General features: G+C 36.2%; 1 protein-coding gene across 1 annotated transcript in view; it reads left to right on the top strand.

The window, feature by feature from the left end:
* Window positions 1–23,679, top strand: part of LOC148878602 (myosin-6-like) — a 46,315-nt gene that overhangs the window by 11,510 nt on the left and 11,126 nt on the right. Inside the window, exons 14-32 of the mRNA XM_088957125.1 lie at window positions 3,508–3,545; window positions 3,706–3,832; window positions 3,950–4,120; window positions 4,205–4,336; window positions 4,439–4,548; window positions 4,682–4,742; window positions 5,264–5,441; window positions 5,617–5,822; window positions 6,208–6,327; window positions 6,892–6,990; window positions 18,281–18,493; window positions 18,694–18,833; window positions 20,497–20,611; window positions 20,698–20,742; window positions 20,868–20,951; window positions 21,082–21,252; window positions 22,307–22,462; window positions 22,613–22,798; window positions 23,458–23,589. Of these exons, the coding sequence (XP_088813251.1) occupies window positions 3,508–3,545; window positions 3,706–3,832; window positions 3,950–4,120; window positions 4,205–4,336; window positions 4,439–4,548; window positions 4,682–4,742; window positions 5,264–5,441; window positions 5,617–5,822; window positions 6,208–6,327; window positions 6,892–6,990; window positions 18,281–18,493; window positions 18,694–18,833; window positions 20,497–20,611; window positions 20,698–20,742; window positions 20,868–20,951; window positions 21,082–21,252; window positions 22,307–22,462; window positions 22,613–22,798; window positions 23,458–23,589 (2,484 nt within the window). The remainder of the gene's footprint in view (window positions 1–3,507; window positions 3,546–3,705; window positions 3,833–3,949; window positions 4,121–4,204; window positions 4,337–4,438; window positions 4,549–4,681; window positions 4,743–5,263; window positions 5,442–5,616; window positions 5,823–6,207; window positions 6,328–6,891; window positions 6,991–18,280; window positions 18,494–18,693; window positions 18,834–20,496; window positions 20,612–20,697; window positions 20,743–20,867; window positions 20,952–21,081; window positions 21,253–22,306; window positions 22,463–22,612; window positions 22,799–23,457; window positions 23,590–23,679) is intronic.

The following is a 23,679-nucleotide window of genomic DNA, read 5'->3' as shown; positions in this document are numbered from 1 at the left end:
TTCAAAAAATAGTTATTAAAGAAGAAATTTCAATTGCTTTGTGGATATGATAGATCATCCATAGAATTGTGATATATTCAATCATTGTGATCAAATGATAAAATGTAATTAATTAATTATTTTTTAATTCTAAAAATATAAAAAAATAGTTATTAAAGAAGAAATTTCAATTGGTTTGTGGATATGATAGATCATCCATAGAATTACAATATATTCAATCATTGTGATCAAATGATAAAATATAATTAATTATATTTTAATTCTAAAAATATATAAATAAAAAAATAATTATTAAAGAAGAAATTTCCATTGGTCTGTGGATATTATAGATCATCCATAGAATTATAATATATTCAATTGTTGTGATCAAATGATAAAATATAATTAATTATTATTTATTTTTTAATTCTAAAAATATAAAAAATAAAAAAAGAAGAAATTTCAATTGCTTTATGGATATGATAGATAAATCCATAGTTCTAAAACATGTTTAGTCTTTATAGGTAGAGAAAAAATTACATTTTCAATTTTTTTGTTAATTAATATTTTCCCCAAATATCTTCATGAGATTTCCATAAATCTACTGATAACACAAAAAAATTGTGATTTTGAATGTAAGAAATGTGGGTCAACATAAATTTAAACATTCAAGAAAAAAAAGAAATCATAAGATATTATAAAAATTTAAAAAGTTTACCTAATTTGCCATATGTTTTCAAAATTTGAAAAATCTTTAAAAAAATTAACGATTCACGCTTGCTTCTTGCAAACTTTTGCAAATCTAGCACTTTAGGAATGAAGTTTGGAGTTTTAGAGTCATTTGGGGGGGGTGAAAGAAGGCTTATTTCGTGAAAATAAGCTTGCTTTCCCCTTCAATTTTATTTTTTTTAGTTTTTGGTCGTATCTTTTTTGTCAATAGGCTACCGATACGCCCCGATACACCTCCGATACGCCCCTGGTACGCATGAAAAAAGACAAAAATTTGATTTCCATGTGTATCCCGTATCTATTTTTCTAAGATACGATACAATATGCCCCGTAAATGGCATATCATATCGAAATTTTAAACCTTGGTAGTAGGTTGAGTAGGTGCAACAAGGATATCAGTAAGAGGTCGAACTCGAGGGGGAGAAGACTCAGCAATGGCAGTTGTATCACTTGAATCAGATGGGGGAGGAGGGGAATTAACAGGGGATCTAGGTGCAAGTAAAGGCAAGGAAAGTAGCGTACTAGTAGAGGAGATTGATGGGGATGTAGAGGAAGTATTCTTGTAAGGAAATCTGCTCTCATCAAAAACCACATGGCGGCTAATAAATTCTCTTCCAGAGGGAACATGATAGCATCGGTAGCTTTTGTGTGAGGAACTATATCCAAGGAATATGCATTGTAGAGATCAAAAGTCTAACTTGTGATGTACATAAGGTCGAAGATAGGGATAACAAGCACATCCAAATGTGCGAAGTAAGGAGTAATCGGGATAAATTAACCCAAACATCTGAATAAATTGACCCAAGAGGTTCATCAACTGAAACATGAGTAGAATTAAATCAACAGTCCCATCATCAAGTTGTATAAACTGCTTATAATCTGAATTTTAATAAAACACATATTTACTGATAAAAAAATTAAATGGCTGCTTATGAGTCTTGGCCATTTGACATGACTCACAAATACGACTACTACTACTACTACTAGAGTGCTGAATAGGTAAATTATATTGACTAACAATACTTTGAACTAACTTAAGAGAAGCATGACCCATGCATTCATGCCAACCTTGTAGACTAGTCTTCTCACGAATAAGGGCTGAAACTTGGTTCGGCTTATTGACTCCTACTCCTACTGCAACAGCACTTGGCATCTGATAGAGGCCTCCACAATTACTGCCGTGGAGCAGCACCTTCCTCCATTTGTCCTTTGATCAAGAAGTAATCCTTGTGAAATTCAAACACAACTCATGAGTAAATTTGCTCACGAGAAGATCTGATATGCTGTATAGGAAGAGAATTACCATTGCCAACCTTGACTTGCTCATTACCCATATAATCGGCCTTTCTTTGTAGGTTGTTCAAATCAGGGGTGAAGTGATGGGTGGCTCTGGAGTCTGGATACCAATTCAGATTAAAGGGATTGGAGTTGGAAGTTCCAACATTATAGAAGTTGGCTCCAAGGACTGGTTATGTTGTGATTCACCATGATAAGCAAGAACGAAACATCTCCTACACTGAAGAGCTCCATGGCCAGGCTTGCTGCATACCTGACAAACAATCTTGGGTTGTCTGGACCAACGATCATCATGTGAATGTCCACGACCACGGCCTCTGAAGTTGTATTGATTAGGCTGATTACTATATGAATGATTGTTTTTAGAGCCTGATAAGAAACATTAGCAGCTGGTGCATCAACAGGTTGAGCATTCTGTTCAATCCATGCCTCATGATTTAGTAACAGACCCACAAGATCATTAAAAGTCATGGTTTCAACATCTGGTCTATTGGCAATTGCTGTTACCAGTGATTCATACTCATTGCTTAACCCAGATAGTATGTAAAGTATATGATCAGAATTAGATGCGAGCTCTGCAGTTGCTGAGAGCTTATCAGATATGGCCTTTGCCTTTTGTATATAATCAGAAATGGAGCGTGAGCCCTTTTTCAGTGTTTGCAACTGCCTTCTGAGTTGCAACATACGAGTTTTTGACTGAGTTGAAAAAGAACGATTTGAAGCATTCCATACCTCTGCCACTGTTGAATAACATACCACTTGTGCAAGGATATTCTCAGTCAATGATGATTCAAGCCAACTTAGGACTAGTTGATCTGCCTGGAACCAATTCTGGTAATCTGGGTTCAGCTTTTGTTCTCCAGGATGCTCAGGATCTGCAATCATCTTTGGTGGAGCTTCCTCTGTTCCATCAACGTATCTCATTAAATGGTGAGTGCGGAGAACTGGAAGTATTTTACCTTCTAAAGCAGAAAATTATCTCCCATGAGCTTAATGGTGATATGATGGGAAATTTTAGGAAAATGAAAGGTTGGTGAAACTCCTGTTATGCCTGTAGCAGTCATGACTGGTTGATTTGAACCTGAAGCAGCGTTGGAGATGCTCATGGTTGTCTCTGGCTCTGATACCATCTAATGGAAAACAATTGAGAGGAAAGAAAACCCAGTAAGTTCGGTGAGTTCTGGGTGCTATATTTATACTTGTACATAAAGAGTTTTACAAATACAGGGAACCAGAAAGATAAGGGAACAGAGGGAACACAGGATAAGAAAGTGTGAGGGGATTGAGTTTAAAGTACAACTGTTTAACAACTGTGTATAGTTATCTCCGGATATCTAAGTCTTCGTAGAAGATGACGTGGCATGTATATCCTCTATAGTCCCACCCCTGAGTCCCTTGTAAATACCAAAAGAATTTATCATTTGTTGATGGGTAACTGTTTTTGGTGTAATTAGTGAATCATTTTCATCTTATATTTCTCATACCTGATTTTATTGTTTCCAGAAACCTGGTGGGATCATTGCTCTTCTGGATGAAGCTTGGTATGAATAAGGATATTATCAGTGGTGCAATTACTATTCTCATATTTTCTTTAGGATGTAACATGTTTTTCTTTTCATTTAATGGGTGATTTTTCCTTTTTTTTTTTTTTAGAATTTGCTTGTTTGGGATTATGAAATAACTAAGGTTTGTATTTTTCAGCATGTTTCCAAGATCAACGCATGAAACTTTTGCACAAAAGCTGTATCAGACATTTAAAAATCACAAACGCCTCAGCAAGCCAAAGTTGTCACGCACTGACTTTACTATATCTCATTATGCAGGTGATGTAAGTATCCTCTATTCATGCTAGGATATACGAGTTAGTAAACCCCAAAATCCTAGAATCTGTACCTCACTTGGAAATAGGAAACTGGTTAACCATAAAATTTGACTTGCTTTTCAGGTCACTTATCAGACTGATTTGTTCCTTGACAAGAACAAAGATTATGTTGTTGCTGAGCATCAAGCACTCTTGAGTGCTTCAAAGTGTTCCTTTGTCTCTGATTTGTTTCCACCACTTCCTGAGGAGTCATCCAAAACTTCAAAATTCTCATCAATAGGCTCACGATTTAAGGTGTGATGGTATCTTATTTATTGATATTTTTTGCTTCTATCAATCAATTCTTGATTTATAGAGAGCTTTCATGTCACAATGCAGCAACAACTGCAAGCTTTGCTTGATACTCTGAGTTCCACTGAGCCACACTACATTCGTTGTGTAAAGCCCAATAATCTTCTTAAGCCAGCTATTTTTGAGAACCATAATGCTCTGCAACAGCTTCGGTGTGGGGTAAGAAAGTTTTTTATAGTTATATTCATGCTACGTTTTGTGGCCACTAGTAAAATTTCTGTATATATTTGTCCTTTGGACTTACCTTTTGTCCCATTTCAGGGAGTCATGGAAGCAATTAGGATAAGTTGTGCAGGTTATCCTACAAGAAAAACATTTTGTGAATTTTTAGACCGTTTTGGCATTCTTGCACCCTATGTTCTAGATGGGAGGTAATCTTTCCCTATTTTCTTTCAATCTCCTCGAAAGAAACCCTGGCACTTTTAGGATTAGTATACTGTTATATTATTTGAATGCTTTGACAAGTTTACCTTTTCATTTTTCTGGTTATTGATATTATGGCAGCTCTGATGAGGCTACAGCTTCCAAGATGTTGCTGGAGAAGTTGGATCTCAAAGGCTATCAGGTAAGAAGTATTAATTGATGGGAGATGACAATTAGTTCTCAATATATCCTGTTTGAAATAGAGTTACTTCCATTGCATTTATATTGCATAAGCATGTCAAAGCAATTTTTGTGATGCCCAGCTTTGTTTCTGAGGAACCAACAGCTTGCTATACATAGGTACACTATGTGATCCAGAAAATTTAATGAAGTTGTAGTAGTAAATATCAGTTATGGGTTGAGAAACCAGATTCGGCAAGGAAGTCTTATTAGGACCTTATATCACTATATTAATGTCAGCATTCACAGGTGTCTGTGCCCTTGTTACATAGATCTTGAATGGTCATATATCTGTAGTTAGAAAATATCTTCTTCTTCTGTTGAAACTAGTGAGCCTTCAATTATGCTTGACATGAACATTTCTAGTATATATTGCAGGGAACTGATCTACCTAGTCCAATTTCTGGGTTTTCAGTTGTGCTCCATGAGAACATTTCCAGTTATGTTGCAGGTAGCTGATCTCCCTAATCCAATTTTTTGCAGATCGGCAAAACAAAGGTGTTTCTTAGGGCTGGCCAGATGGCAGAACTTGATGCCCGTAGAAGTGAGGTTTTAGGAAGATCAGCAAGCATTATCCAGAGGAAAGTCCGCTCATTCTTGGCTCGTAAAAGCTTTATTTTGTTGCGGCGATCTGTGTTATGGATTCAAGCTGCATGCAGAGGTACTGTTCTGTATATATCTTTTTTGATCAAGAAAGTTCTATATATACTTAGAAATTTATTTTCTTTCTTTCCTTTTTTGTAGAATATTTTTTAATACCTGAGAGCTAAGCTTTGTAATTTTTACAGAAAGAGACAACTAAGTTTAAAAAAAAAAACCTTTTATGCTGGTTACAGGACAAATTGCTCGTCAACTTTATGGGAACATGCGGAGAGAAGCTGCTTGTCTGCGTATCCAGAAACATTTGCGCATGTATCTTGCTGGGAAAGCTTACAAAAAATTGTGTTCTTCGGCTATTTCTCTTCAAGCAGGTATTCGTGGGATGGCTGCTCGTAAGGAGCTTCACTTCAGGAGGCAAACAAGAGCAGCAATTATTATCCAGGTAACATATGGCTTTATTTCATACACAAAAGGATTTGATATCTATTTATTGTTTACATTTTTCATTTGTGATAAGTAATCATTTAACCGTCTATATACCTTAATGATGCTTTTTGGACAATGGGAACCCAAAAGAAAAGAAATAAAAAAGAAACTTTGTTTCACAGAGACCATTATTTTGTTTATACATTAACTGCATTAGTTTATTCTAAGTAGGTAATTTGTATTCTTACATGAGATTTGCTTATGCATTCTTATGTTAATATTATTTTCTCTCTCTCTTTTTTTTTTTTTAATTTTTTGATATATTTCATAATTTTCATCTTGTAATTTGAGTAATACTGGTTCCTTGATGTCCAAAAAATGTTGGTTCTTTTTTTTTCCAGAGTCAATGCCGGCAATACTTATCTCGCTTACACTACATGAGGATAAAGAAGGCAGCAATTTCCACACAATGTGCCTGGAGAGGAAGAGTTGCTAGAAGAGAACTACGGAAACTGAAAATGGTGAGCTTGTCTTCCCTTTTCCATTTTTTTTTTTAAATTCTCTTTATTTATGAATTGTGAAAGAGAACTTTTCTTCCCTTTTCACAATTCATAAACAAAAACCATCAATGAGGTTTTTATTTATGAATTGTGAAAGATATAACTCCCATAATCCAAAGAGTGGACATAAGGAGACAAAGACAATTACAGAGTAGGAAGCTTACCTAATAATACAAAAAAGAAAAAAGAAACAAATTAGAGAGCTACAAAATGAAACTATAACTGAACCCTTCCATGATCTTATTAATGGGCATAGTGGCTATTTTGTTGTTGTCTCTGTATACAGATTGGGGTATTAAATGACCATGTTCACTAACCTTTTCTTTGTGTAAAAAAGCTACATTGTCATTTGCTATTATTCTATTACATTCAAAGACTTGATATCATTTGATACATACCTTATAACTTTTTTTGAATAATAAATTAGCATGCTGAATTCTGGGTGTTTGAAGCAATATGTTTCATTTTTGTGTTTTCTTTAAACTTAATGACTCTATATCTAAATTGTTGTGATTATATCTGCAGGCTGCAAAAGAAACTGGTGCCCTGCAGGCTGCCAAAAATAAATTGGAAAAGCAAGTTGAAGAATTGACATGGCGTCTACAGCTAGAGAAACGCATGAGGGTAAACATTAAGAACCTTCAATTTTGGTATATGCCAAACACTTTTGACTGTCCTTATTCTGTTAAAAAGAAAGGGTCTATAAATGTAATAAGATGCAAACATGGGAAACATTGATGACCGACTAAAGAAAATAATGTATTCGAAGGAGCAATAATATATAACCAACCTTTCTGTATGAAAATCAAGGTTTAAAATGTTGATGTCGATGGAAATGTCGCTTACCAAAATATAGGAGATATATTGGAAATGTCGAGGGGAAATATTGTAAAAATTAGAGATGGAAATATTACGAAATATGTGGAAATATGCAATGATATTTTGTAAAATGACAAAAAAAATATTAGTACATATTTCTAGACTATTATCTTATTCCCAACCATTATATAAAGCTAAGAAACTAAGATCAATAACAAATTAGTAAATGACGATTTACTGATTTATTATGCATTTTGATGTTTTTACAAGGTTATTCGATATATTGTTTTCTTATTTTTAATTCTGATTTATTGTAAATTCTAATATATTTATTTCACACTAGTAAATAGAAATACATTTATTCTGATTTTTTAAATATTAAAGTTATAATACATTATGTTTTATTATAAATTTAATAAACTGATTCTCCTTTTTGTAGCATTAAGATTATGATAAATTCTGATTTCTTATAAAACTTAATGAATTTATTATGATTTTTAATACTAAATTTATAATAAATTATGATTTAGTATAAAATTTAATAAATATATTCTGATCTTTTATATTAAATATAGAATATGATTTATTATAAAATTTAATGAACATTTTATGATTTTAATAAATATTTTAGAAATAATAACTAGTTAATATTTTATTACTTGAAAAATATTTTATGTTTTATGTTATAAAGTAATTAGTTTATTCTTTTGTTTTTATTTTTTGTTAATTCTTTTTTATAAATATTTTATAAAAATAGTAACTAGTTAACATTTTCTGATTTTTATTTTTGTTTTCAAATGAATATTGTAATTTTATCTCAAATATTAGTTTTCTTATTATTTATCCATTTTAGTGGCTTTTGTAGTGAGGGTCTACATTATTGTTGTAGACCTTCATGTACTGTAATAAGAGTGAAATAAATATTCTATTTATAAGTTTTCATTTATGAGGTCTATAATATTACAATGGACCCTCTTGCATTGTAACATGTTTATATAAAGGTGTTTTAAAGATTCCATTTTAGGGCTTGCTATTGTGATGATCTATAGGCTTCCATAGACCATCATGGACTATAGCAAGTCTTTAAAGTTTAAATAAACTTAAGTTAAGGCTGAGGTTTCAATTTCATGCGAATGAACTTCAGCTTCCTCAAATCTCGAACAGACGCAGAGTGTGTCTGCAACCAGTGAGCAACAAACCAACACTCAATGAAGCCCTTCAAGAAAAAAATAGAAGATGACGAAGAGCATTCTCCTCCTTCTTGACCTTGAGTTCACACCTTCAGTGACCCTCTCTCTCTCTCTCTCTCTTTTCCTTTTTTCCTAGGTTTTTCATGGTTATTCACTATGAGAGAGAAATAGGGTTATTGCATATCTGAATCAAGATGAGAGAAATTTCTTCAAAGTTTCATAAGCTGAACGTTCTGCTTCCAAGAAAAAGATATTTCAGCGCATGACCACTCTTGTGCTAGATCCTGAAGTTGTATTCCAGCTCTAGGTACACAAGCTAAAACGTAAAACCCTCTTCATTTTCTTTTTTTATCAAAAAAACCCTCTTCTTTTTCCCCTTTAACGTCTCTTTTTGTTTGATATGAGATGTTTGTAGTTCAAATATATGCTGAGTTGTCGACATATACTTGGAAATATTTCGATATATTATATATATATATATATATATTTTTGGAACGATATGGTTGACATTTACCGAAATGGTTGAAATATCGATCGACATATTGTATTTTTTTTAATTCATGTAAAATTTGTCGTTGGGTCTCGACACCGACACATGTTGGGCGACATTCTTGACATTTCGTGACATTTTAAACCATGGTGAAAATAAAGCAAACTTAACATCTAACCAAAACAAAAGTGCCCACAGTATAAGCATATTTACTTTAGTTGCAGATTGCCACAGAAGAAAAAATAGCCTTTTGAAAAGAAAGGACTTGAAAAATTTGCAGAAAATCAAAAGAAAGTAGCAGAAATTCGGTTTAAAGAAGAGAGAGGAGGAAGAAGGTGGCAGCAACTAGGGTTCAGAGAGAGATTTTCGAACATAATCTCCTCTTACACCCCTAATTCTATTTCATTAAGTTAAACTTTAGTAATTTACAGAGAGGCACCTAGTTGGGCAGAAATTTAAAAACATAACATAAGAAAGAATAAGAGTCCAAATTAAGGCCCATTACAACAAAGAACATAAAGGATAAACAAGATAAACAACCTATGGGCCATTCGGCCCATCTTCTCTACGCTCCCCCTCAAGCTGAGCATGGATGTCAATCATGCCAATCTTGCCAGTATCATGTAGAAGTTTAGCCTTGGGAATGCCCTTGGTGAGAAATCAACTATTTGTCCTTCAGAAGTGATGAAAGGTAGACATAGTTCTTCAGAAGGCACTCTTTCTCGAATGAAGTGTCTGTTAACTTTAATATGTTTGGTTCTGTCATGTTGCATTGGATTGTGAGCAATGTTGATGGTAGCCTGATTATCACAGTATAACATCAATGGCTTATCACGCTCAATATCTTGTTCCTCCATCAAGGATCTAAGCCACAGTAGTTCAGAAACTCCATGAGCCATGGCTCTGTTTCAGTTTCAGCTGAAGATCGGGCAACAACTGATTGTTTCTTGCTTCTCCAAGAGACAATATTACCTGCCACCAAGCTACAGTTTCCAGAGGTAGATTTTCTGTCGTCAATATTTCTGGCCCAATCAGCATCTGTGTAGGCTTCAAGTTTCATATGACCATGCTTAGCAAATAGAATTCCCTTTCCAGGGGAACCCTTCAAATAGCACAGAATCCGCTCTACTGCTATCATGTGAGTGTCCCTGGGAGCATGCATGAACTGATTAATGCAATTGACAGCATATGCAATGTTTGGCCGAGTCATGCATAGATAGAGAAGTTTTCCAAATAGCCTCTGGAAGACTCCCTTATCTTTCAACAATATTCCATCTGAAGCAGAGAGTTTATGACTCATATCAATAGGAGTAGCAACTGGTATAGCACCTATCTTCCCTGTTTCAGAGAGCAAGTCAAGTACATACTTTCTTTGAGAGATAAGGATCCCATCTTTGGATTTAGCAATTTCTATGCCAAGAAAGTATCTCAATTCCCCCAAATCTTTGATCTCAAACTCTGTATGAAGGAAATATCTGATATCATTAATCCTTGATAGATCATTACCAGTCACAACAATATCATCAACATACACAATCAGGTAAATTGCCAAGGATCCTCTCTTTTTTTTATTTTTATTTATAAATAACAAGAAACTTTGTTAAAGATATAAAACTATGTAAAGCTTAGGTACAAAGGGGAGGTAAAAAGACAAGGATCCTCTCCTCTTCACAAAGAGGGTATGATCAGACTGAGTCTGTACATAACCAAAGCTAACAAGGGCAGCCCTAAACCTTTCAAACCATGCCTTAGGGGACTGTTTAAGTCATAAAAAGATTTCTTCAGCCTGTAGACCTTCCCTTTCATATCTATTTCATACATCCCTAGAGGAAGAGACATATAGACCTCCTCATGTAACTCTCCATTCAGAAATGCATTTTTTACATCCAGCTGATAAAGTGGCTAGTTTGAGTGTGCAGCCAGAAATAACAGAACTCTCATAGAAGTCATCTTGGCAACAGGAGCAAAGGTCTCCAGATAATCAATCCCATATATCTGTGTTTGTAACCAGCCTAGCCTTGTACCTTTTGATGGTGTCATCAACATGATATTTGATGGTAAAAATCCATTTACAGCCTACTGGATCATTCCCTTAAGGTAAATCAACCACTTCTCAAGTGTCATTCTTGTGCAGGGCATCGATTTCTGTTCTCATTGCATCCCTCCATTTTGGATTAGTAAGCGCTTCAAACACAGACCTGGGAATTTGGTTAGAAGCAACAGAAGAAAGGTAGCCAAAATCTGAAGGAGAGAGCAAACTATAAGAAAGGTGTTTGGAAATGCAATGTGTAGTACACTTCCTTTTTCCTTCTGGTTCTTTACCGTTGGTACAACTTGGGATTAAAAAGAGGACGATGAGTGTTATGGGCCCGAGAATAGGATGTCGTCACGGGTTGGTCCACGGGGAAAACCTCCTGTTTTCCCTTGGTCCTCCATTTTCTTGAGGAACCTATTTTGGTGCTTTAATGGTGATTTGTTCAAGAGATCACCAATTCTCCTCACTCTTTTTTTGATCGAAATTTTCGATGGTTTTATTCAATATTCTCAACTCCTTAAATAGGAGATTACAAGAGATAAGAGTCATACTTTTAGGAAGACTCCCTACTAATCTATCCTACTGAACTGATAAGATAAGATAAGATAAGACTCCCTTAATCTATCCTAGTGAACTGATAAGATAAGATAAGACTCTCTACTAATCCATACTACTGAACTGATAAGATAAGAACACTGAATAGATAAGACTCCTACTAATCCCTGCTACTGAAAGCAGATAAGGTAAGAATACTGAATAGATAAGATAGGATGAGAACACTGAATTGCTGTTGCTGCTGCACTAAATTACTGCTGCTACTGCCGGCGCACGAGCTTGTCCTCAAGCTCGAATTCAGGATGGGTGTCTTGAAACACAGTCAAAGGAGTCTCGGATAGGTGGAATGATTTTGCCCTCCTGGATCAGGTTCCAATGAAGAGGGTTCATCCTCGGATAACTGTAGTGAGATACCAAGATTTGACCATGCATAGCTGCAATCTTTGCCGCGGCCAGCTGCACTCTTAAGGTACTTCTGAGATGTCTTGAATTGCAGAGTACAAAGATTGTGAAGGCCAAGCTGGTGGCACTGAACCGCATCATCTGGATCCTCTTCCACTTGTACAAAGATTGCCTGCTTTAGTGTGTACAGAGCCCGCTCTTCTACTTTCGTCAAATCATTATGTCTAGTTCCAAACGTTGCTGCAATTTCATGCTGAGCCTTGTGAACCATGGCAAGTCCTGCCCATGCTATCCGAAGCTCAACTGTTGCAGAGTCCCCTTCTCTGAGTATTGAAGCCATTTCATTCGCAGACCTTTCTGCATCCTTGATACGATGAAGCACAACAACATATCGAGTTGACATGCAATTAGGCTCCAGTTTTGCTGCCTTCTCTGGGCACTTTCCAACACTTCTATGATCACCAGCCAAATAGTATGCATTAGCAAGATTCACCCAGATATGTGTAGCCCTAGGATCTGATCTGACTGCAGCTAACAAACACTCTTTTGCAACATTTGTAGCTGCAACATGAGGCATACAAGCTCCTTCACTAGCACTTGCCCCAGCACTTGCAACAACTTGAAGATATGCAATCCCAAGATTTTGCAACACCTCGACGACACCGGATTCTTGCTTAATCGGGGCATTCTGGGTGTTGCTAACTTGCGCTGGGCAACGACCTGCTGCTCGCCTGACGATTCTGCCACGTCTGGTCGGCGGCCGGTTGTGGTTGCGGCCCCTTCCGGGTTCCTTGCTGGAAAAGTACAACTCCATCAAGCGCCTTAATTCTCGGACGTCGTCCTTGATCTCGTGCACTTCCGTGCTGTTTTCCACGATCTTGAGCTCCAGTTCATGAACCCTAGTTGTCAACTGCTTAAGGTCACCCATGATGCCTTGCTCTGATACCAAGTTGTTATGGGCCCGCGAATAGGATCCTGTCACGGGTCGGTCCACGGGGAAAACCTCCTGTTTTCCCTTGTTCCTCCCTTTCCTTGAAGAACCTATCTTGCCGCCCTAAAAGGTGATTTGTTCAAGAGGTCACCAACTCTCCTTTGCTCTCTTTCTTGACTGAAATTTTTGATACCTTTATTGAATAATATTAGCTCCTTAAATAGGAGATTACAAGAGGTAGAATCCTACTTTTAGGACTCCTTGCTAATCTACTACTCTATCCTATTAACTGATAAGATAAGACTGAACTGATAAGATAAGATAAAATAAGACTCCCTTAATCTATCCTAGTGAACTGATAAGATAAGATAAGACTCCCTACTAATCCATACTACTGAACTAATAAGATAAGAACATTGAATAGATAAGACTCCTACTAATCCCTGCTACTGAAAGCAGATAAGGTAAGAATACTAAATAAATAAGATAGGATGAGAACCTAAATTGTTGCTGCTGAGAGCACTAAATTACTGCTGTTGCTGCACTAAATTACTACTGCTACTGCCGGCGCCCACATCAATGAGGTAAAGGAGGAGGGATAAGAACACTGGAATCAGAATGAAATGACTGATCCTCCCTTGACTCATTTGAAGGAGGAAGAGTCTCAACAAAAGACTCAATTGGGACAGGGAGGGGGAGAGCAATGACAAATTCTCCCCCTTTGGACAATGCCTCTTCTGAGAGGATTCATAAAAAGAAGAGAGTTCATCAAAGGTGACATCCATTGATACATACCGAGTTCTAGTCTTCGGATCAAAACAACAATAACCCTTTTGTGTTGGGGAATAACTAAGGAAGATACACTTATGGGCTTTTGGTTCAAATTTATGTCTCTGCACACTCGGGATATGTACATAACAAGTGTAGCCAAAGACACAGGGTGGGATAGGAAAAAGGTCCTTGCCCGGATGAAGAAGACTGAAGGGAGACTTGAACCCCAAAACCCTGGATGGCATACGGTTGATTAGGTAGGTTGCAGTGAGAACAACATCACCCCAAAATTTTGTAGGGACGTGTGAAGTAAATAGGAGCTTTGGTGATTTTTATTTTCAGCAACTCCCTTATGTTCTGGGGTCCTAACATAAGAGCTTTGCTGAATAACCCCCAAATCAGTGAGATAGCATGTCAGGTTTTTCTCAAAATATTCTTTTGCATTGTTGGATCTAAAATTTAATTCTGGTATCAAATTGGGTTAGAACAAATTCATGGAATTTCCTCACAAGTCTGGGAACTTCATCACGGGACTTCATAAAAAATATCCAAGTGAACATTGAAAAATCATCAATGAACAAGATAAAATATTTGTAGCCACCCATAGAAGGTAAGCGTGGTAAGGCCCCCACACATCAGAGTGCACAATATGGAATGGAGAAGATCTTTTATTACTCATAGGATAACTGCTTCTACAATGTTTTGACAACTCACATGACTCACAATGAAGACTGGACAAACTAATTCCCTTAAACAGTTATGGGAATAAAGGACTTAATGCAGAAAAAGAAATATGACCCTAACGAAAATGACATAACATGACTCGACTGATGGACTCCGTAGACATAGACCAAAAAATAGCTTTTCTAGGTTGTCCATGGCTCTATCCAAGAGTGTCCAACAGATATATTCCATTTGCCTCATGGCCACTCCCGACCACTTTCTTAGATTCCAGATCCTGAAAAACATAGTAGGAAGGAAAGAAGGTTACACAGGAGTTCAAGGACTTAGTTAGGCTACTTAAAGATAACAAATTTGTATTTAGCTTGGGTACATGAAGAGCGGAAGGAAGTACCAAGGAATCTGTAGCCTTCATGGTTCCCTTGTCGGAGATAGGGGCAAGAGAGCCATCAGCTAGGGTGATTTTGTCATGGCCAGGAAGTAAATCATAAGAAGCAAACAAAGTGGAAAGGCTGGTCATATGATCAGAGGAACCATAATCAATAATCCAAGAGATCCTACGATTACCTGAAATAGTTGCATGATTGGTAGAAGCCCGTATACCTAAATGAGCAAATGCAGAAGAGGTTGAATTTCCTAGAGGGTTGGAAGAAGAGGCCACATCCTCTAGGTGACTGATTATCCTTCCAAATTTCTCATACTCTGCCTTCATAGCTGCTAATTGCTCACTAGCAGTCATCTCTTCGGTTAGGCATCTGTCACTCTTTGGACCAGTAGCAATATTGGCACTCAATGCCTTCATATTATCAGATTTCTTTTGAAACCGAAGAGGAAGAAGCTCAGGATGCAATTTCCAACACATTTCATTAGTGTGTTTTGGTTTCTTATAGTACTCACAAATTTTCTTTCTTCCCTGAGCTACTTGGAGTCCCTGTAACTCCCTTGGGTTTCACTCCCATATTAGCAAAGTGATCATTTAGACCAACCCCTTGAACCTGGATAAGTCTCTTGCTTTCTTCACTACTTACCAAGGCATAGGCTTGAGACAGTGAAACACTATCCTTGGATAAGATATTTTGCTTTGTAATGTCATACTCTGGATTCAACCCTGTCAATAACTCAAACACCCTGTTTCTCTCAACAAGTTTCCTGCAGGTCTTAGTAGCATTAGTGGTGTCCCAGGCTACAGTTTTTAACAAATCAATTTCTTGCCATAGAGACTTCAATATTGAGAAATAAATAGCTAAAGGTTTCTCCCCCTGTCTCAAATTCTTCACATCACTCCTCAGCTTGTAAGCCCTGACTACATTTAATTTTTGGGCATAGGTTTCAGCAACACTATCCCAAATTTCCTTTGCTGAATTCATCCACAAGCCATCCAATAACAGTATAGTCTTTTTGAATCCATTTTTCATATAATGTATCATCTTCCGAGGGAGCCTTTTTGCTCCCGAAGATAAAACCCCATTTGCCTCTACTGCAATATGAATTTTTTACTGATTGTGACCAAGCCAGATAATTAGTTCCATCTAGCTTAACTGTGGTCACATCCAGTAGAGAGTCTACAGAGGCTTGCGGAACCTGTCCGAATTCAGCAACATGCTTGTTTTCAACTGCTGAAGGATTCATCTTCTTAAAATACTTCGAAAATAACTTCTAACAACTTCGAATAACAATAAAAGAAGACAAAAGAAAAACTGTGTTGTGAGTCAACCTCTATGCAGCCGTACCTGCTACCTGCGTCATCGAGGGAAACAGAGAAATCTCAGCCGCTCCTTTTAGACTTCACAGAACACCAATCCACTTGAATCGATTTTCAAGATGAAGGATGAGAAGACTTTCAGTCACTGAGCACCCAGGTCAAACTTCCTGTCGGGCTTGCAATCAGATTTCTCCAGAAAATTAGGGTTTCGGGCAACACACTTGAATCTCTCAGGAGGATGACAAAACTAGTCCCCTTCTCTCCAAAAACCACTAACAATTGGGCTGAAATATGTTTCTTTAACTATTCATTCGATTCAGTTCTCCATACACACTGTGTATGGGAAAAAAGAGGTGAAAAAAAAAAAGAAGTCGAGCCTGCTTTGATACCAAAAGAAAAACAGCATTTTGAAAAGAAAGGACTGTTTAAAAAGTTGCTGAAAATCAAAAGAAAGTAGCAGAAATCAGGTTTAAAGAAGAGAGAAGAGGAAGAAGAAGGTGGCGGCAACTAGGGTTTAGAGAGAGATTTTCGAACATAATCTCCTCTTACACCCCTAATTCCATTTCATTAAGTTAAACTTTAGTAATTTACAGAGAGGCCCCTAGTTGGGAAGAAAATTAAAAACATAACATAAGAAAGAATAAGAGCCCAGATTAAGGCCCATTACATCAAAGAACATAAAGGATAAAAAAGATAAACAGCCTATGGGTCATTCGGCCCATCTTCTCTACAGCCACCAACTTTGAGAACGAGTGGACAATGAAACCTGTTGTTAAAACCTATCAATGCCAATGTTAATGCTGATGTAACCTACTGATGTCAACGTTGATGCCGAATCAATATTGCCTGTTGCCAACTGTAGAGAAGATGGGCCGAATGGATGGCCCATAGGCTGTTACTGTATGTTATCTTTATGTTCTTCTCTGTAATGGGCCTTATTCTGGGCCCATACTCTTTTATGTTCCTCTTTTGTATTTTTTTGTCCAACTAAGGACCTCTCTTGTAATTACTAAAAGATTAACTTAATAAAAGAGGAACATAAAAGAGTATGGGCCCAGAATAAGGCCCATTGCAGAGAAGAACATAAAGATAACATACAGTAACAGCCTATGGGCCATTCGGCCCATCCTCTCTACACCAACTGATGTAATATGTCAGCTATGTACCACGGGGTATTTTGGTTCACATTCTTTCTTGTATGCTATGTATGGTCAAGAGTATACTTTCCAGAATCTGCATGTCTAAGAGCCCTACTGTATTGCTCCAAATGGTCATAGAAGGAGTTAATAATATCCTCCTCGAGATCAGAAATGGGGGGGGGGGGGAGGATCTTGAGATGAATTCACTGCTGAATTACCATACTATGAATAAGAACAGAGTTTGCACTCTACCTACTGCTGAATTACCATACTGTGAATAAGAACAGTACCAAAGCCTTTTTCCTAAGGCTTAGTTTGTAAAGAGTATAAATACAAATTTATAAAGTGCAAAACCTTGTATTTTGTGTTATATTGTATGTATTTTCTCTGTACATATTTGTATTGTACTCTTTCCAAACTGAGCCTAATGTGTTTTGACTGGACCATGACAAATATGCCCTTGTTTCCTGTACTCTTGTGAATGAGAATCTTTGGCTAAATCTGGATCAGGAAGGGCTGTTTCTTGTGTGGGCTTTCATTTTTGTTTTTTTTTGTTGTTGTTGAGCCCCTATTTGTACATCTCATATACATTCTTCCCTTTTCTGAACGAAATTTACCTTTTCTCTAACAAGAATGGACAGTGAAGGAGAATGATTTACAATGTGAACTTTGTTAGGGAGATGGGTTAGGATGCTTGTGTTCCTTTTTCCAATGAAGTGCTAAGGCTAATTTGGTAATTTATTTCTTAAAGTCTGGTTACTGGTAAAACCAATTATGAATGGAAACCAATATCTCAAACTCTTATTTTTATGTTAAGAGGGCTTGCTACTTATTGTAACTTTCTATCTGATATGTTCTTTCTGTGTGGTTGGGTTCATCTGTTGTATTCCCCCCTCTCCTCAGAAAAGGAGAAATAGAGAGGGCCTCAGTTTCTTCCAATATGTGCTTCCAATAATCCAATTAATTTTTTGATCAGTAACAAATAACTATTATTATTAATGTATTTATTAGAAGATATATAGTCCTGATCCAAATACTCCTCAAAAGTAGATAGCCTTGGCTAGCTGATCTCTGCCCTAGTAGAATCACCATAATCACCGAGCTCAATGAATTTTTTCTGTTTTGTATCTTTCTTAACCATATCACAGTTATGGTATTTAGTTTTCATAGTTGTTTATACATCCCTTATGTATCTTTAGGCGGACATTGAAGAAGCAAAAACACAAGAAAATGCAAAACTACAATCTGCTTTGCAAGAGTTGCAACTTCAATTTAATGAAGCAAAAGCACTGCTGGTTAAGGAACGGGAGGCTGCAAAGAGGGCAGCAGAGAAAGTTCCCATCATACAAGAAGTTCCAGTTATTGATCATGCAATGATGGACAAAGTTACTGCTGAAAATGAAAAACTCAAGGTAACGTTGCTGTAACCCTAAGATGTTAGATGAACTAATTCATATTCATGTACTTTAGTGTGAATTTTCTCATGAAAGCTTCTTTCTGTAACATGTTTTTAAAAAGAGAAGATGACAAATAAGAAAATCATGAGAATGGAGTTCTTTGTAAATCAATACTTCAGGTTTGTTCTGGTTAATCATTTTGTGACATAATGCAGGCCTTGGTGAGTTCCCTGGAAAAGAAAATTGACGAAACAGAGAGAAAATATGAAGAAACAAATAGAGTTAGTGAAGAAAGGTTAAAGCAAGCTTTGGATGCAGAATCAAAGATAGTTCAATTGAAGACTGCAATGCAAAGGTTGTTATACTGATCAAGTTATATCTAATTTTGTTTAAGTTTCAAGCTAGATCTCTTGTTTTTTTTTTTTTCTGAAGATAAATAAAAAAATTCAAGCCATATCTCTTTGACAATGTGAATATGGAAATTTGATGGATTTCTGTTGATTTTCTTATCCGTTTTTGAGAGGATAGTTTGGCTGGTCCATCATTATTTTTCTCTTTCATTGTTTGGGTCATGTTTTAAACAGGGGTTTTATTTCTATCTAGTTTATAACTTGAGTGAGAGTAGACTCGTAAGTCTACTTTTATTACTTAAAGGGGTTAATGTTGTATTTTTTATTTGCCTTTTTGAATTTACATACATAAAGAGATTTGGCTAACTGGGAGATTATTTTTTCTTCTGTTTGACAGTCTATTCTTCTATATATGACTACACTTTCTCCTCTATGTTTCATCTGCTTAATACTTGTAACTATATATTTACGTGGTATCTTTTTTTTTTGATAAATTATTTGTGGTGTCAAGATGTCAACATTGTAATTTTTACGTCTTTTGAATTTACATATATAAAGAGATTTGGCCAACTGGGGGATTGTTTTTTCTTCTGTTTGGCAGAAGTCCATTCTTTCTTCTCTACATGATTACATTTTCTCCTCTAAATTCTCATCCACTTCTAATACTTGTAACTATATATATTTATGTGGTACCAAAGGCAGGTTTCCTGTTCTGTATAATTTTCTCGGTTCTTTCTTTTTCATTTCTAGTCCCTTTTCTATTTTGTGAGACACATTAGTGTTGGCTGATTCAGTCTTTCATGAAAATTATGATATCTAGTCATCTACTGCAGATATGAATTTTTACTGATTGTGACCAAGCCAGATAATTAGTTCCATCTAGCTTGACTGTGGTCACAGCCAGTAGAGAGTCTACAGAGGCTCGCAGAACCTGTCTGAATTCAGCAACATGTTTGTTTTCAACTTCTGAAGGATTCATCTTCTTAAAGGGTAGGGAAGACTAGGAGTCACATACCACTTGCATGCTTGAGGCATGCCATATATTAATTGATGTGGTTGAAGCATATACTTCAGGAGATAGGATTCCCGATGTCTTCACAAATGCATCTTGTATCCAATCCAATGTTTCATGAGGTAAAAGGCATGTTAAAGTGGATTATCACTTTGTGGTGAGAAAGTTCAGAGTGATGGTATGCACTCTGAACTATTTACCAAAGCATACAACCTATGTCAAGTCAGAGGATCAACTTGCTGACCTATTTATCAAAGCATTGAGCAGGCAAGAGTGGACTTCTTTACTACCAGGTTGGGATTATAGATTTGTACTCTTTAACTTGAGGGGAAAGTGTAGAGAGTCTAGATGATCCATTATTGTTTTTGTAATCTATTGTTTGGGAGGGTATTTGTCATTTATGTCTATGTAGTTTTATAACTTAGGTGAGGATAGCTTGGTTAATTTATACTGATCAACATTGTAATTTTCATTTACCTTTAGAACTTGAATACACAAAGAGATCTGGCCAACTGGGAGCCAACTGGGAGACAACTTTCTGCCATTTGGCCATCCCAACTTTATTCTCTAATGTGACCACTTATTTTCTAAATTCTCATCTGTTTCTAATACTTTTAACTATATATTTACACCTTTATTCTAATCTTAATTCACAGACTTGAGGAGAAACTCTCTGACATGGAATCTGACCACCAAATTATCCGGCAACAGTCCTTGTTAAACTCACCAGTAAAACGTATGTCAGAACATTTAGACATTCCAACAACCAAGGTAAATCTGCCTGCTGAAAACAGATAAATCATGTTGTTCCGTCTCCTTCCTAGATGATGCTTATCTTTGCATGTTTTTACTTGCAGATTCTAGAAAATGGTCACCACGAGAGTGAAGAGACAAGATTCAACGTAATTTACATGGTTTATTCTTGTATTATATTATTGTCTCTTTATCCAGGGCATCTGTTGAGCCTCTTTTTTGCAATATGCTTGTTGTATATATGTGATTATATAACAAGAAGTTGTTTTTGCAGGAAGCATGGGGTGCAACACCTGTAAAAAAGTTTGGAACAGAAACTGACAACAAGTCGAGGAGATCCCACATTGAAAGACAACATGTATGTGCTTATTAGAGTCCGGGAATTTAATTAATCGATCTTAATAGTTTCCCTCTTGCTCTCGTCTGTTTCTATTATTGTAAATTGTAATTGATATCTAATATTATTTAAGGCCCTATTTTTGGTACAGGAGAGTGTTGATGCTCTTATCAAATGTGTGATGCAAGATCTTGGGTTCAGTCAAGGAAAACCAGTTGCAGCATTTACTATATATAAATGTCTGCTCCATTGGAAATCGTTTGAAGCTGAAAGAACAAGTGTTTTTGATCGTCTGATTCAGATGATAGGTTCTGCAATAGAGGTACTGGAAGTTCAGGATAGCAAATCTTTTATTTGTTTGATGCATCACTCTATCATCAGAATTTGATAATATAACATTCAAGAAGGTTGTCTCTCTTTCTATTAGGAGAGAGACTAACCAAATACTTACGCAATCTAGAGAAACATATTCATTAAAATATATGGTCTGTTCTTCAAGTTAACTGCAATAGAGGTGCTTGGAGTGTTTTGTACACTCAGACACAATTACGGCCTTCTGTCTGCCCATTGTTGGTTGGGTCCTTCATGTATCATATTTGTTTTCTGTGTCAAATGATTCTTTGCTGTTGAAAAGGTTTTTAATGGAGTTGGTGACATTATACATGGATATGCACATAAATATACACACATATGGCTCCTTTCAATTATTTTCTTCTTCTGTGATTTTCGAATTCAGGGTGGATGGCATGAAACAAGTCTGTTCTAACGATTTGAACCACAAGGGACATAGATGGACAGGATATCTGTTGAGATTCTTTTGCTGTGCATTCTTTTTCTAATATGTTCTTGTAGCCTTTTGTCTTGTAGAATCCTATTTTCTTCAAGATCCTCCTGTGTATCCTTGTCTCTGTTTTGGTTCACGTGAAGATAGAACTTCTCCTTTTCTCTAATTAGTTTTTTTTTTTTTCCCATTTATCCAACTTTAGGGACTTTCTTTTTTTGTAATTGGAGTTCAAATCATATTTCCTTTGAAATGAGACAGACACTTGGGCAGACTGTGCTTCTTGCACTTATTCTCTAGCCAGTTTTTGCATTGTGCATGGGCATGGTTATTGTAAGTGACATGAAATTCTAGAATGTTAGACAAACAATGCAAGGCTAGATTTAAGCTCCCAATAAATCATTCCTTTTTTCTCCTTTTATCCTTCCAATCTTTTATTGCAAGATTTAAGCTTCCTTCATCTTTCACGATTCTCTTTCTTTAACTTCTAGATTTCCTATGTTGCAAACAAACTTTAATGGTCTCTGAGATTTGAAATTAGGATACCATCTTTTAGTTGACATGGCCTTTTTCTTATGTTTTCTTTTGTTTGCAGAATCAAGATAACAATGAGCATATGGCTTACTGGTTGTCAAATACATCTTCCCTGTTGTTCCTGTTACAACGGAGTCTAAAATCTGCCGGTACAGCTATCGCAACTCCACATCGGAGGCCTCCCCCTGCAACATCATTATTTGGGAGAATGACCCAAGTAATTGGATATATTTAATTCTTTCAGTTTCTTATTATGTTTTTAACATGCACTAAAATGGGTATCTAATGATGCTAACTTGTGGAGAATCAGATACCTGATTTGTAGATCTTTTCTTACATTATGTATTGTTGTCTTGATTTTCATCAGGGTTTCCGCTCGTCTCCTTCTTCTGCCAACCTTGCTGTAGGGCTTGAAGTTGTACGCCAAGTTGAGGCGAAGTACCCAGCATTGCTGTTCAAGCAGCAGCTGACAGCATATGTGGAGAAGATATATGGAATTATAAGAGATAATGTGAAGAAGGATTTGGCATCACTACTTTCCCTATGCATCCAGGTTTTATTTTTATTTTATTTTTTTACTTTGAGTTTGCATGGTTTAATATTCTAATCGTTTTTTTTTTTTTGTATTTTTTTCCTTTTCTTGGGGAGTTACTTGAATCATCAACCCAAGATTTCAGATATATAAGGGGCTGTTTGGTAACAGATGGAAGTGGCAGAATTGAATGGCTTGTTATGTTTTTTTAGTGAAAAGTTATTGAGGACGTTTGAGCTCCTTAATTGGCTGAACCTGAGTTGGGTCAGTCATTATTCCCTCCAATATTGTATTATTTTAATTAATTTATCCACTAAAAGACATAACAATAAGCCATTCAATTCAGCCATTTCAGCCTTAATCAAATGCCCCCTATGTTTCTGTTGACTATAAAATTTTTCTTTCAAGGAAATTTATTTTGAGGATTGTGGTGAATATCTAGTACATGGAAATCTCAAACTTGGGTAGAAAGCATACTTCTAGGTCTTAAAGCTGTGTATTCAGTATTCACATGAACTTGCTTCTAAGAATCCTAAAAGTACTTTGCCTTCTGAATCTGTATCATGAATTATTGAAATCTCTGCAAGAACCTTGTGGATGTTTTTCTTCATCTCTAGATTATTGATTATGTTTATATATAGCAATTTGTACACTATTAATGTGCTTGCTTGAAATATTAGGCACCAAGAACATCAAGGGGAAATGTGCTGCGGTCGTCTGGGAGATCGTTTGGCAATAACTCTCCAACTAGTCACTGGCAAAGCATTATTGAGACCCTCAATGCACTTCTCAATATTTTGAAAGAAAACATTGTAAGGATTTTATTTATCTACTTTGTTTCTGTTATTTTTCTTCTTCCTCTACTCCTCTTGATGAACAGAGTTTTTACTGCTGCCCTTATT

Source organism: Nelumbo lutea, chromosome 1 (assembly GCF_056320005.1).
Source record: "Nelumbo lutea isolate HS-2025 chromosome 1, American lotus-T2T, whole genome shotgun sequence".
In the NCBI taxonomy this organism is placed as follows: domain Eukaryota; kingdom Viridiplantae; phylum Streptophyta; class Magnoliopsida; order Proteales; family Nelumbonaceae; genus Nelumbo; species Nelumbo lutea.
Note: the sequence above shows the minus strand (reverse complement) of the source record. Positions and strands in the feature narration are given on the sequence as shown.